This window comes from Dipodomys spectabilis, unplaced genomic scaffold, assembly GCF_019054845.1.
Source record: "Dipodomys spectabilis isolate Male_0828 unplaced genomic scaffold, ASM1905484v1 ptg000329l, whole genome shotgun sequence".
NCBI classification, from domain to species: Eukaryota; Metazoa; Chordata; class Mammalia; order Rodentia; family Heteromyidae; genus Dipodomys; species Dipodomys spectabilis.
The window spans coordinates 603,607-617,783 of record NW_024871006.1 but is presented as its reverse complement, the minus strand read 5'-3'; the positions used below and the strand labels follow the sequence as shown (position 1 = coordinate 617,783).

At 35.7% G+C, this 14,177-nt stretch overlaps 1 protein-coding gene across 12 annotated transcripts in view; it reads right to left on the bottom strand.

Annotated features, from left to right (window-relative positions):
• Positions 1-14,177, bottom strand: part of Abca6 (ATP binding cassette subfamily A member 6) — a 57,021-nt gene that overhangs the window by 8,706 nt on the left and 34,138 nt on the right. For all 12 annotated transcript variants that reach the window (XM_042702621.1, XM_042702625.1, XM_042702624.1 and 9 more), the window contains 9 exons: positions 13,485-13,622; positions 8,625-8,729; positions 7,252-7,425; positions 6,947-7,060; positions 6,316-6,435; positions 4,752-4,829; positions 3,325-3,416; positions 1,651-1,771; positions 297-414 (listed from right to left, as the gene is read on the bottom strand). In XM_042702621.1, coding sequence (XP_042558555.1) covers positions 297-414; positions 1,651-1,771; positions 3,325-3,416; positions 4,752-4,829; positions 6,316-6,435; positions 6,947-7,060; positions 7,252-7,425; positions 8,625-8,729; positions 13,485-13,622 — 1,060 coding nt within the window. The remainder of the gene's footprint in view (positions 1-296; positions 415-1,650; positions 1,772-3,324; positions 3,417-4,751; positions 4,830-6,315; positions 6,436-6,946; positions 7,061-7,251; positions 7,426-8,624; positions 8,730-13,484; positions 13,623-14,177) is intronic.

Sequence of the window (14,177 nt, the reverse complement as noted above, 5' to 3'; positions counted from 1 at the left end):
GCTTAATGACTTATATAATACTTGATACATTTTTATAATTTATCATATTCACAGGACCCCTCCTGGAATGTAAAATACAAAAATAAAACTAGGAAATTGTCCAAATTCCTTCATTATTAGAGTCTCAGAGTCCAAACCAGTTCCTAACACACTCAAAAAAACATATGCTGGGTGAAGAAATGAATGAAGGCTTCAACAAGCAAAATGATGCCTAAGGCATAAATATTCCATGAGTACTTCTGAAAATGAAAGTTTATTTTTTAAAAAAGATTATTTTATAAACAATCACTCCAAACCTTTGTTAACACAGAAAGAGATATTTCTGGTTGCTATTTTCTTCTTTGACTTTGTAAAGCATCTTTTCTTCTGAACTGCATACGCTTTATGTAGACTGCTGGCAATTATGATTGGCTTCTAGAAAAGATGACAGCATGGTTTTCCTCTAAAGTTTTGAACACAGAGGTGGCATTGATATCAACAGGAGAAAGCAGCCTGGTTTCATGGAAGGCAGATCCCTGCCAGAATAGCAGTGTCTAACCTCAACATTAATCACAGCATTAGTGTTAAATAAAATAAGAACTCTTAAAATCTTAATCTCTGCTCAACACTGTATATCAAATCTCATTCAAATTCTTCAGCTCATGAGGTCTTGTTTAGACTGAAAATTGTAGCACTCATTATAAAACCTCAAAAAAAAAAAAAGAAGATAACCATTATGTCTTGTGTCCTTTTAGTTTCTAGGACACTCCCAAAGAAGTGTATGTGTATTTAAAGAATAAAAACATACCAAACTGCCAGGCTTGAGTCTGTAATCCCAACTACTAAGAAGGCTGAGATCTAATGATTGTGTTTCAAACCCAGCTGGCTGAGGAAAGTCCCTATGAGTCATCTCCACCACAAAGGCAGAAGCAGCCAGGTGCTGGTGGCTCACTCCTGTAATCCTAGCTACTTAGGAGGCCGAGATCTGAAGATCACAGTTCAAAGCCAGCCTGGGCAGGAAAGGCCGTGAAAATCTTATCTCCAATAAACCACAAGAAAATCAGAAATGGCGCTGTGGCTCAAGTGGTAGAGGGCTAGCCTTGAGCTGAAGAGCTGAGGGACAGCGCTCAGGCCCAGAGTTCAAACCCCATAACTGACAAAAAAAAAAAAGGCAGAAGCAGAGCTGAAGTTCAAGTGGTTGTGCAGTAGCCTTGAGGGCAAAAGCTTAGGGACAGCACCCAGTCTGAGTTCATATCCCAAGATCATCTCTCTTACACACACAGACACAAACACACAGACACACGCACACAGACACACACACACACACACACACACACACACACACACACACACACACACACACGAAGCAAACTTAAAACAATCTATCAAGGGCTGGGAAGGTGGCTCAGTGGTAGAGAGTTTGCCTTACATGCATGAGGGCCTGGGTTCGATTCCTTAGCACCACATAAGCAGAAAAAGCTGGAAGTGGCGCTGTGGCTCAAATGGGAGAGCACTAGCCTTGAGCTGAAGAGCTGAGGGACAGTGCCCAGACCCAGAGTTCAGGCCCCATGACCAACAAAAGAAAAAAAAAAAACCACCAATCTATCAAACTCTATTTTGGGAAATTCTTGGATATTTCTAGTAGCACCTATTTTACATTTGCTTTTCTACCTCATTTAAGTTTGAAACTGTCAGGGCAGTTGATGTCCTTGTTCTTTCTGCTTGAACATCTTCATCTTCATCCACAATTTCTTCTGGATTTGGGTGAACATCTCGACTTTGGGGAGCAATTCTGTGGAAAAAATGGAATATGCTGCATGTCAATTTTTAGTTGTCAAGTAAACTTGTTCAACCACTTTGGAAAGGAGTATGGAGGTTCCTCAAAAGATTCCACATAGAGCTCCCCTACGACCCAGCAATCCCACTTTTGGGCATTTACCCAAATGTTTACAAACAAGACCACACTAAAGCTACCAGCACGACTATGTTGATTGCAGCATTATTTACTATAGCTAAGATATGGAACCAACCTAGATGCCCCTCAGTACATGAATGGATCAAGAAAATGTGGCAAATGGAATTCTATGCCTCCATCAGAAAGAATGACATTACCCTATTTGTTAGGAAATTGAAAGACTTGGAAAAAATTATATTAAGTGAAGTAAGCCAGGCCCAAAGAAACATAGGTCCCCTGGTTTCCCTTATTTACAATATCTAGTATATGTATGAGTCAAGCGGAAAAGGTCAGATAAGATGATGTTAGGAAAATGAACCCTAAGATATGTATTCAAATTTTTTTTTTCTTTCATGTGATTGTTTCTAACGCATTTATAAGATTATTTCTTTGTTGCTTTGTATGTCCCTCCCCCACAGTATAACCCTTGCTTTCACTGTATTTGATGTTGGTATAATTTGTGGAGGGGAAGGGGAAAAACAAATCGTTTAAATAGGGATACAGGTGGACCCATTGCAACAATGAGATATACAAGTCGTTATGTTGAAAACAAACTTTACAACTTTGTTGCGGGGGTGGGGGGGAAGGGGGGGAATGGAGAGGATTGGGTGGGGGGGCAGGAGGAGGATGGGAAGGGATGGGAAGGGGAAACAAAGGAGTAGGCTACAATGCTTGATAAGAAATGTACTCATTATCTTGCCCATGTAATTGTAACCACTCTGTATAGTATTTTCATAATAAAAAAAATAAAAAAAAAATTTAGTTGTCAAAAGTATATCAAAAGTCAGTGTCCATGTGATTTTACCATGTCCTCTCCCTCAATAAATAACTCCTGATTATGGCTATATCAATGTTGCTTAGGCTTTTGAGAATAACTTCCATCCTGCTAGCTAGAAATCCCTTCTTGGTGTTTCTGTCATTCTTCTTGTAAGCATCTCAAACTCTTTTGAGCTTATTACAAGTACTGCTACTTCCTATTGAAAATTCAACTCATTTTCATTTCCTTTGCCTATCTTAAGTCAAACTTAATCACATCAGAAATTTGTTTTGTTGTGCACTCTTTCCAGAATCCCTCTCTGTGAAATACTCTGAACTCTGTAGCTAAGCCAAATCTCTTCTGTTTAAGGGCATATACTACCTTGGATGGGAGAATAGCACATTCAGTTAGATACCATTTTTGAGAAACTAAAACTTTCCCTCAGCAGCTTAGTGACACTAATATTTTTGAGAGTTCTATTTCTTGGCTGTAAGAAAAAAACCCACTGATACCCATAATACCTAGTATCACACAATCTACATTGTAAATATCAATCCATATTGATAAGTCAATCATACACTATCTAGGAATATTCAACTATGACATTAAATATGGAATTAAGTATTATTGCTACCTGAAAATAGGATCCTTTCGTATTACTTTCTTTCCATATTTTAGTTCCATCCATCTTAGTACAAAAATAAATACCAAAGTCTGGAAGAAAGGCTAGGAGAAAAGAGAAACAGCTTTAAGTGTAAATTTACAAATATAATTTAAACACTTGAGGGAAAACTGGTGATGTTTTGATTGTCCTCAGATAAAATAGCAGTCATGAATTGGTATAAACTGAATAAGAAAACTAGCTATCCAATCACAATCGAACTTAGTTGAACTTGTTTCTTTACTTTCGGCTCAAAACCCACATACAGTCTTGCTAGTAAATTCTATATACTCCATCTTCAAAATTACCCATAACTTAAGTATTTCCAACCTTTACCCAAGTTCTGGATATTATATCACATCTAGATTATGGCAACACATTCCTACCTGGTTATGATATTTATGTCCTATACATCTACTTTCATTGCAGTAACCACAACTAATCTTCCCATATATAGGTCTGATCATGTCACTTTGTTTAGCATTGCAATGCATCCTTCATCCCTCAAAGTTGTATAAGGTGACCCAGACTTTATTACTCTTAACTATCTTTCCTATTACCTTCCTCTTGCTCACTGCTAAATCATACCGGGATGACCTTGAACAAGCCAAGCTCACTCTTGCTGCTTCCTAACAGAATGTTCTTCTCCAAGCGCTTCTTAACAATCCATTTAACACAATGTATTTACATTGTATTTACTTAATTTAATATCTATGTTCATCAGAACATAAAGTCTCCAAGGGTAAGGATTTCAGTCTATGCTAGTTATTATGACTAGCACAATATTTACACAACTTAAAGGTAGTTGCTTTCTTTGGCCTAAATACGTCATTGTTAGAAGTCACCTTTTGCCTTTTCATCTACAAGGTAAAATTTTAATATCTATTGCAGTTGCACTTTCTATAAGCTCTCTCAAATTTAGGAGTAAGCAGTAAACAAGATAAGTAAACAAAAAATTCGGTATCAAATTCTGGATGTGTATATGTGTGTGTGTGAGAGAGAGACTTTGACATTTAAAATTATGTCTGATAGTCATCATTTTATCTGATACCATATTTACATTTGACCTTATTAGATTTTAATTATAATTATTACTCCTTATTGTTAAGTAATTGTACAAAGGAGTTTCAACTCAACAAAGCAACTTATGAGTAAAGTGCATTCTGATTAATGTTATTCCTAAGACTAATATTTAAAATACTTTGAGAGTGGGCTTACTTCAGACAAGATCAAAAAGTTGTAATAAATTATATCTACCCCAAAAGATAATAGATAATAATATAATATATAGATAGATATTATATAACAACATATTATATTATTGCAATATAATTACAATTCTATAACATAGAATAATTATTATATAATAATATAATAGAGATATAGAAAAAATTTCTTACTATTAGGCAGATTAGCAAATCAGTTCCTCTAACGTCAGATACTACTTCAGAAAGTTCTCTGGAGTAATAGTAGGATCTCTGAAAACACCGAAAAGATGGCTACGTGAAAATTGTATCAGCTTTATGATGAACATTTAAGTAATATGATATTTAACATTTTTCTTCATTAAGTTTAATTTTGCTGGGTGTATGGAGGCAATTTTCCTTCAAGAAAGAAATCCTCCTGTTCAGTTCTGTTTCTTGATGAGCAAGTAACACATGTCTGTCTGTTCTATTCCAATTTTCAAAAAGTCCTTGGGTTTAAAACCAAAACATTTGCTGAAAATCAATTGAAATATTTAAATGTTTAAAATATTTGTCCCAAATATCCATACAAGATAATTTGTAAAGACTAGTCTTTCCCCAATGCTAAGCACTCATAAGTAATTTCTTATGTTATTCCTTTTTCATCAGTCAACTCAATTTTTTAAAAAACCCACCTCATTCCTTCGATATTAGATGTGGAAGTTCTACCTAAATTTATTTCAACTTGCATGTACACTTAGGTCTTAAAAAGCAAACACTTTTACCATGGGGATAAGTTTATAATCAATAATTCCTGTTATTGCTAAACTCAGAGGAACGTATTTTGACAGATGGAAGGCCTTCCCAGTTCCTCTACAACACAAATAATGTTACCTCATACATTCTTTAGAACTATTTCGTGTAGGCTAGTGCAGGGTCCCCAAAAGTGTGTTCTTGATTTCAGCTATCCTGCCCTGGCTTCTTGTATACTTCTCTCCACTTTGACCACATTCAGTCTCCCTAACAATTTTTGATTTGTTTTCAAATCTAATGCTTTTGTTTACTTCTGTAGAATGCATTTACCGCCTGTTTCACTCTCCCACTACTTATTTGTTACCCATCCTTTAGGAATGTATTTAAACGTCACTTTCCATAATTGACTTCAAAATGCATCTGCAACACTTTGCATGTTCTCCCTTGGTACTTTGCCTTTCCCCTTTGTTAGTGTTGTGTTCAATTAGAAGCTATATTCATTTGAATGAATAGTATTTAACAGTGTCTGTATTTTACATAAACAGGACAAAGCTTTTAAAAAAAAACTGTAGGAGGGCTGGGAATGTGGCTCAGTGGTAGAGTGCTTGCCTAGCATGCACAAAGCCCCAGTTTGATTCCTCAGTACCACATAAACAGAAAAAAAAAAAAAAAAAAAACACCTGAAGTTGTGCTGTAGCTCAAGTGGTAGGGCACTAGCCTTGAGCCAAAGAAAGTCAGAGACAGTGGCCAGGCCTTGAGTTCAAGCCTCATGACAGGCAAAAAATAAACAATAACAACAACAAAACAAAAAACAAAAAACAAAAACACCACCACCAAAAAATTGTACTAAAACTCAATTTCATGGCACAAAATTTATTCATTTTAAGTCTACAACATCAGGACGTTTTATAATTTGCTATGTAATCATTACTACAGTTCAACTTCAAAATATTTTAGTCATCCCAAAGAAATCCCACATGCCCTTTTATAGGTATTCCCTATTCCCACAGATGATAGCATCCCTTACCTCTGCCACAAAGAACAGATATCCACACAAGGAAGCGGTAGGAACCAATATCATGCTGGGAATGAGTATACTTAGGTCCAAGTAAAAGACTGTCCAGAAGTAGACGGTGATTATAAAGAACTACAAAGAAAGTCCACACATATTACTTCAGACATAGTGAAGTTCAGGTTTGAGTTTCTTCTATTTGGAATACTTGACCCAGAAATGTTTTAGATTTTAGACTTTTTTTGAGATTTTGGAATATTTCATGTGATGCATTGGAATGGAACCAAAGTCAACACAAAACTGATTTGTTTCATATATACTATATATGTGTGGGTATATACATATATATTACATAATATGATTTTTATATAGTGCTACCTGTGTGTGAATATGTATAGCATTCCACGGTCTACTGGGAACACTGAATAAATTGTAGTATATATCTTCATTTGAATACAACCCATTACAAGTCAGGTGTGACATTTTTCATTTGTGGTACCATGTCAGCTCTCAAAAATTTCTGGATTTTACATTTGAGATATTGGAGTTCAAAGTATATCAAATTTTCCCACATCTCAAAGCAAACGTGTATATATTCCACTGAAAGTTTAAAATCACCATCTTCTACACATATGTGTGGACTTACAATACAAAAGCAAAGTGACCAGAGGCTGCTGTTTTTCTTCCTCTTGCAAAATGTAAATGATATCACATATGTCAAGGAGATCAGAGAAGCTGAATAACCAAAAGAATAAGCAACCTAAAGATAATTCAAATAGTATCTCAGTCAAAAAATGAAATATTGTTTGAGGGATAACTTAAAATTACAAACATTCAAAGATAGTTTATTGTACATGTATTTTGCATTTTTGTGTATGAAGACATCAGCTCAATTATACAAACTAGCAATATTAACATTTATTTTCAGTTAGTTTATATAATATGCCTTACCGTAGCAAATACAACTCGACTTGTAATGGAAGAACCCTTCATTTTTGTTACGTAGAAGATTACATATGTTAACATGATAATGAAATTGAACAGGGTAACATCTATCACTGCCTGCCCAAACCAATAAGCAGAATGGTAAAGGCCTGAAATCCATAGCTGAGCATCAGCTTTTTTCTGGTGAGGAAACACAGATGTACATAGGTTCAGTGAAAATGGAAATGTCTTTAAAAGCACATTAAAATAATTTTTAGAATAAATATAATCTCTTAATGGTATTAAAAATTATACTCTCTAGAAACCTACTATCTCTAGATCCAGTTCTAAAATAGTTGTCCATTGTGTTTAAAATACATTTTTATTTGGTAGATTTGATTCACAATACCTCTTTAACATGTGACTAATAAATAGAAAAGAAGACCTCATAATGATCATTGAAGCACTTTCAAAAAGAAATACTATTGTAGTACCTACAGGACAATGTTGTGACCTAAAAATACAGAATACCTTTTCTTTGTCTGAACATTTTCTCAAGGAGTTACTGTCTCTGTATGTTTAAAGCACACATCTAAATCTGCTGTTAATGTTTCTGTGGATAATATGCATAAACACAATGTAATACAAAATTAAATTTCCAGTGTGAAAATGAAATCCAAGTCTTCAATTTCAACACTAATATTTTCTCCTTGGAGTTAGGAAATAATTCAATCTATCTATCTATCTATCTATCTATCTATCTATCTATCTATCTATCTATCTATCTATCTATCTATCTATCTTATTCCCCTTTGAAGACTTAGATTAAGTCTGAAAAAAATATTTGTGGGGCTGGGAAGGTGGCTCAGTGGTAGAGCGCTTGCCTTGCATGCATGAGGCCCTGGGTTTGATTCCTCAGCACCACATAAGCAGCAGGAAGTGAGGCTGAGGCTCAAGTGGTAGAGCACGAGATTTCAGCTGAAGAGCTGAGGGACAGCGCCTAGGCCTAGAGTTCAGGCCCCACGACCAACCAAAACAAAAAAAAAAAGTGCTTTCTTGTAGCATTAAATCAAAAATCCTTTTGTATTTTAAGGGTGATGGGGGTAGGAGCTCTTTCTACATCACACATAATGGCCTTGATCTGTCTATGCAGTCCAAGTTGGTGTCGAACTTTCAGTCTTCCTGCCTCTGCCCCCCACACCCAAGTGGGATTTCACATTTGACTGACCTACTTTGCATTTTGAAAAGTAAGTTTTCTGGTTTCCTAGAAGCAATGTTTAACTACAGTACCTAAATTACAAATTTATTTCAGTGTCCCCACCAGAGGAAAACATTTTGGACACATACACATTAAAATTACTGAAATTCCTTACTCCCATTCCCCCCACCATCCTTCTTACTTTGTAATCAGTAGCACTGCTCATGGCAATGTAAGGAGAAATACAGGAAACTATTGAAAACAACAACAAGAAGTCTTCGAACCCAAACCAGATGATGATATCGGCCTGCAATATAAAAGGGACTTTAAACTACAGAATATTTTTAATGAAATGTATATTAATAATTACAAAGAACAAACTTTTGGAAATACTGAAAAATTAAAGTATACATGTAGTTCACTGCTACAAAGGAGAGGGAAATGATTTCTTTAATATGAGCTTCAACTCAAAGAACAAAGAGAAGTCAAAAGCTGCTTTTGAGTTTATATCTCAAAGAACTAACAGCAGGATTTTATGCTCATTTAGGTGTTCATAGTACCATTATTCACAAACATTAGAAACAACCTACTAGTAGATGTAAACAAAACATGTTATTTATACCTGCCATAAAATAGTATTCTGCTTTAAAAAGGAAGAAACTCCTGTCACTTGCTTTAACTTGCATAGTATAATACTAAGTGAAATAAAGCAGTCATGAAGTGCTAGCTGAACACCAGCAACTTCCTGCCTATCGTGCTAAGTATATGAGATTGATATTGGGAGGATCATGGATCCAAGCCATCCTAGGAAGAAAAATCTGAACAACGACATCTCAACAGAAAGGAGCTGGATCTGATGGCATGTGCAAAAGGCCTTGTCCCAGTGTCATCTCACACACACACACACACACACACACACACACACACACACACACACACACACAATTTTTTAAAACAAAAGAGTTGAAGTAGTTACCAGAAAAAAAAGACTGGATAAAGAGTCATTTAATGTGTACAGAGTTTGAGATCCACAAAATGAAAACATTCTGGGGACTTAATTCACAACTATGTGAATATACATAACACTAATGAATCTGACACTTAAAATGGTCAATTTCATGTTTTGATCACAATAAAATAACTAGTAATCAGGAACTGTGACCCTTAGTTAAGTGATAATTCAGGCCTATAAAACATATCTTGCTCCAGAAACCAGAGGCTGAGGATGTAGAGTTGAGTAGGTGAGGAATTTATCAACTGGGTAGGTGTGTTGTGTATCACAGGATTAAAAAAGGAAACATGTCACTACCAAACTCATCTCCAAGAAATTTAAATCTTGACTCCAAAATCAGTTTTTCTATAAGGCAGGTCTAATCCCCAAGCCAACTGTAAAACTATCTCATAGGTAAAACAATAAGAAAACAAAAGTTTATCTTGGAATAATTCTGTACTTCTTGGACTTTATTTATAACCTCCAGTTTTTCTCCAAGTGGGAAAATGCAATCCTGTCATCACAGGAGTGATGGGGTTTCACTGAAGGTGGGCTGTGACAAAGAGACTAATCAAAACCTCATGAAACTAAAACTGTCCAATCTACAGCATTAAGTGGTAGCACATATTAGGTGGTCAATAAACAGTAAGTTAAAAAACAAATGTCAGGACTGGTAAGGTGGCTCAGTGGTAGAGTGCTTGCCTTGCAAGCATGAGGCCCTGGGTTTGATTCCTCAGTACCACATAAACTGAAAAAGCTGGAAATGGCACTGTGGTTTAAGTGGTAGAGTGCTGGCTTTGAGCTAAAGAACTGAGGGACAGCACCCAGACCAGAGTTCAAACCTTATGATTGACAAAAAAATAAGTCAAGGATTTGCCTAGTGCATCTAACACATATCTTCTCTATATGGGAGATTGTTCGGAACATTGTTTCCATGATACTATAGTTTTCTCTCATATGCACTGTGCTGCTAACATGTATTATTCATACCTTCTAAAATCAGAACAAAAGTACTTAGAGTTAGCATCATATAAGATCATAATCCTGCCCCAGGTAACAAATCCCCCAATAAATGACCTTTTGGAGAATATATCTACACACCACACACACACACACACACACACACACACACACACACACATTTAACCTAAATGAATAGTCCCCAGATGTATAATAAATATACATTCTATATAATGCATACTCATTTATGATAAATGTCATAACCAAATAAAATTGTTTTCTTATTCTTCTTAATGACCCTGGACTCTCTCATGTGTAACCTACATTTAACTGGTAACATTCTAGGCTACTCATACTAACTGCAATAGGCGGAAGAGCTTGAACTTCAATAAAATGTGCATTAAGTGACTTAGCTAATTTAACTTCATTAATCTTCGCCCCAATAGAACCATCTAAAGCCTTCCGAGCAGCCTATGCTTCATCTACAACACAGACATGCCCCTGTAGGAAGTCAGCACCCACATCATGAGAAAGCCCTCACTACCAAATCATCAAAGAGGGGTAAAGGACAGCATAATTCCCAGGAACAGGCGCTGACTGCATTTACAACTCACTCCACTTCATCATCTGAATCAAAAGTAAGATGAATTTTGAAAAATAAATGTCTCCTCTGATTTTGAAAAATAAATGTCTCCTCTGATCTTTTTATGGAGGGAGGAAAAAAAGTTACTGATCAAACATATATTGTATTTGTAAAATGCTTTTTATTACATGGCGACCCTTTTGTGCAACTACTTAATAATAATTCTTAAAAATAAGTTTTAGAGGAAGTGGCACTGTGGCTCAAGTGGTAGAGTACTTGCCTTGAGCTGAAGAGCTCAAGGACAGCACCTAGGCCCAGAGTTCAACCCTCATGACTACAAAAAAAAAAAATAGAAAAAATTCATTGTTTGAATGGTAACTTATGAAACATTTATGACAAACTAAAGACTTCTTGACTAAAATAAATTTAATTCATTTGTTTCTAATAGGATTAGTAAAAAAAAAAAAAGTGGTAATAGCAATTGATGTTCAGAATTTTACTCCATTGGACTGAATTTTTAAGCTCTTTATGTTATCAACAAAATTTCAATATTTAGTCAAATGTTGTTACACCTGAGATTTTTTTATTTACTCATCTTGGTGCAAATTCAGACTGTGCCCTTACCTATGTTAAGCTGTCTGCCACTAACCTATATCCCTAGTTAAGAAATGCAATATTATGTAATATTATGTAATGTTTATAAATCCTGATCTTTGAGCAACTAAAAAATGAAGCTAAATGATAAAGTAACATGATCTGAAAAAAAAAAGACTTGGTCCATTTTGATCTGGAGTAAACAGGCAACGAAATAAAGAAATGAAAAATCCCAGAGGGGGTATCACACCCAGAGCCGTGCACGTGCTACATACAAAGTGCTCTGCTTCTGAGCTATATCCTCAGCCTATGGTTCCATTTTCTGAAGAGTTGCCTTCAGACAAGATGGTCTTAAACCATCCTGTTCTGTCTCTGATCACATGATTAGTGAAACCTTTGTCAAAAGTTGGACTTCCCTTCTGTCCAGTCCATTGGTAATCCTTACTGTTTTAATAACCTTCTGAAATACTTGGAAGTTCTTTTGTGTGTCAACTACAACCACCTTAAATACTTAAAACATAAATCAATCATGAAAGGTTGCGTGGATGGTCATCCTCTAATAAAGATGATGAGATGGGAAGCCAGTGTCACTCTCTGGCTGAAGACACAAAGAAAAGACATAATGTGACTGGAACCCCTGTGGCAAATCTCTCTGCTGTACGTAACTTCTTCCTCTTGTCTAAATTGTCTACAGCCAGAATCATGAACATGTAGTCTATGTGCATCAGATACCCTTGTTATACAGAGTAGGTAAAGGAATGAATCAGATAGCACCCAACTCAACGACCGCTAAATTCTCCTCTGTATTTGTCCATTTCACCAATGGAAATTCTATTAACAAATTATAGGATGTTTATAAGAGTCTAAAGCAGGATCACAATGCTCCTCATTTCTAATTCAGTGCTTTCTGTCCTTCTCTAATATCCATAATTAAGTATACATATGTATCTTTTCATAATGTCCCCTTATGGGGCCTTGGAAAGTATTTACCCATGAGATTTCTCTACTACCCTAGCAAGAAAAAGAAAGTCCTATTTTATTTGATACAACTTGTTTAAAATATTACTACAAAATAATCATCTTTGGGATCAACGCTAAATTATCAAACATTTAAAAGCTAATGAGTTTGATAACGTTTTTTAATATTTTTATTGTAAGGATACTGTACAGAGGGGTTACGGTTACATGGGTAGGGTAATGAGTACATTTCCTATCAAGCATTGTTACCTCCTCCTTTGTTTTTCTCCTCCTATCCCTTCCCAACTCCCCAACTCCTCCCTCCCCCCTCAATTTTTTTTTTTTGTAGTTCTGAGGTTTTTGTGAATTTAGGGCCTGGTAATTGTTAGACAAGAACTCTACCATTTGAACCATACTTCTTTTTGCTTTAGTTACAATTTTTTAGTAAGTTTTTGTCTGGGATCAGCCTCAGACCACCAATCCTCTACCCATGCCTTTCACATAGCTGGGATCCCAGGCATATACCACCATGGTCTGGTTCATATTTTAAGGTGGGGTCTTGTTAACTGTTGCCTGGGCTTGCCTTGAACTTCAGTCTTTCTATTCTGCACCTCCAAAGTATCGGATACTATAGGTATGAGTCACCACTTCTGGTTTAGTTTTTTCCCTGCATTTTTGTTTATATCATACATTAGTTTCAGAAAGGGGTTGCATTTTGATGTGTTCATATTTGCATACAACATACCTTGATCAGACTCACACTGTCACTTTCTCATCCCCTTCCACATACCAATCCAATCTACACATTTTCATATGTGTACATAGAACATTTCGACCGTATTCACTATTCTTCACCCTCTCTGCTCCCCCTTTCTTCTAATTATTCTCATACCCAGACAGGATCTGTCATTCACTTGTTAGAAGTATCTGTTCAGTATAATTCACACATGCAAACGAACAGTAAATAGAATACTTACAAAAGTAAATAAATTTCTTTTGATTTGAATATGCTGTGTATGGTTGAACATATGAAGTAGTCCATTGCTGATGATATTCATAAGGACAGGAAAACAGTGCAGCCTCTTGGTGTTGCACACAACTGAAAATCTATAATCCTTAATACAAACCAAGACAAATATAGTAAGTAAGAGTCTAAATCTTTGAAGAACAAAGAAAAGGTGCTTTTATAAAGAGCCCAACAGTACCCCTTTTCTGGTGGGTGTCAGGTGACTTTCCTGAGTGTTGGCTTCCTCCTTTCCATGGGCTCTATGGTTTAAATGGCATCACAGCCAGTGGGGAGTACAGAGTCAATATCTACTAAGTACAATTTTTATAAGTATTCCTCATTGCATATTATTTTGTCCCCATTTTGCTTGTGAGGAAACTTCAATGAAAACTGCTTAAAAGTAGCCCAGACAAAAGTTTACCATGAGCAAACAAAATGCCAATCTTCTAGACAGGAGATAAATATGGAATAGATAAGACATCATGGTACCATTGCCACTGAGCCATTTTCTCACTTCCTAAGACATTGTTTATATTCCACATTTATAAAAACACTCATGTATTCAATCATTGTTACTTACATACTATCAGAAGTGCTGTGAAATAAATAACGAGATAAACGAAGTAGTTGTCAAACAAAAGAGTTTCTTAAAGTTAGCACTATG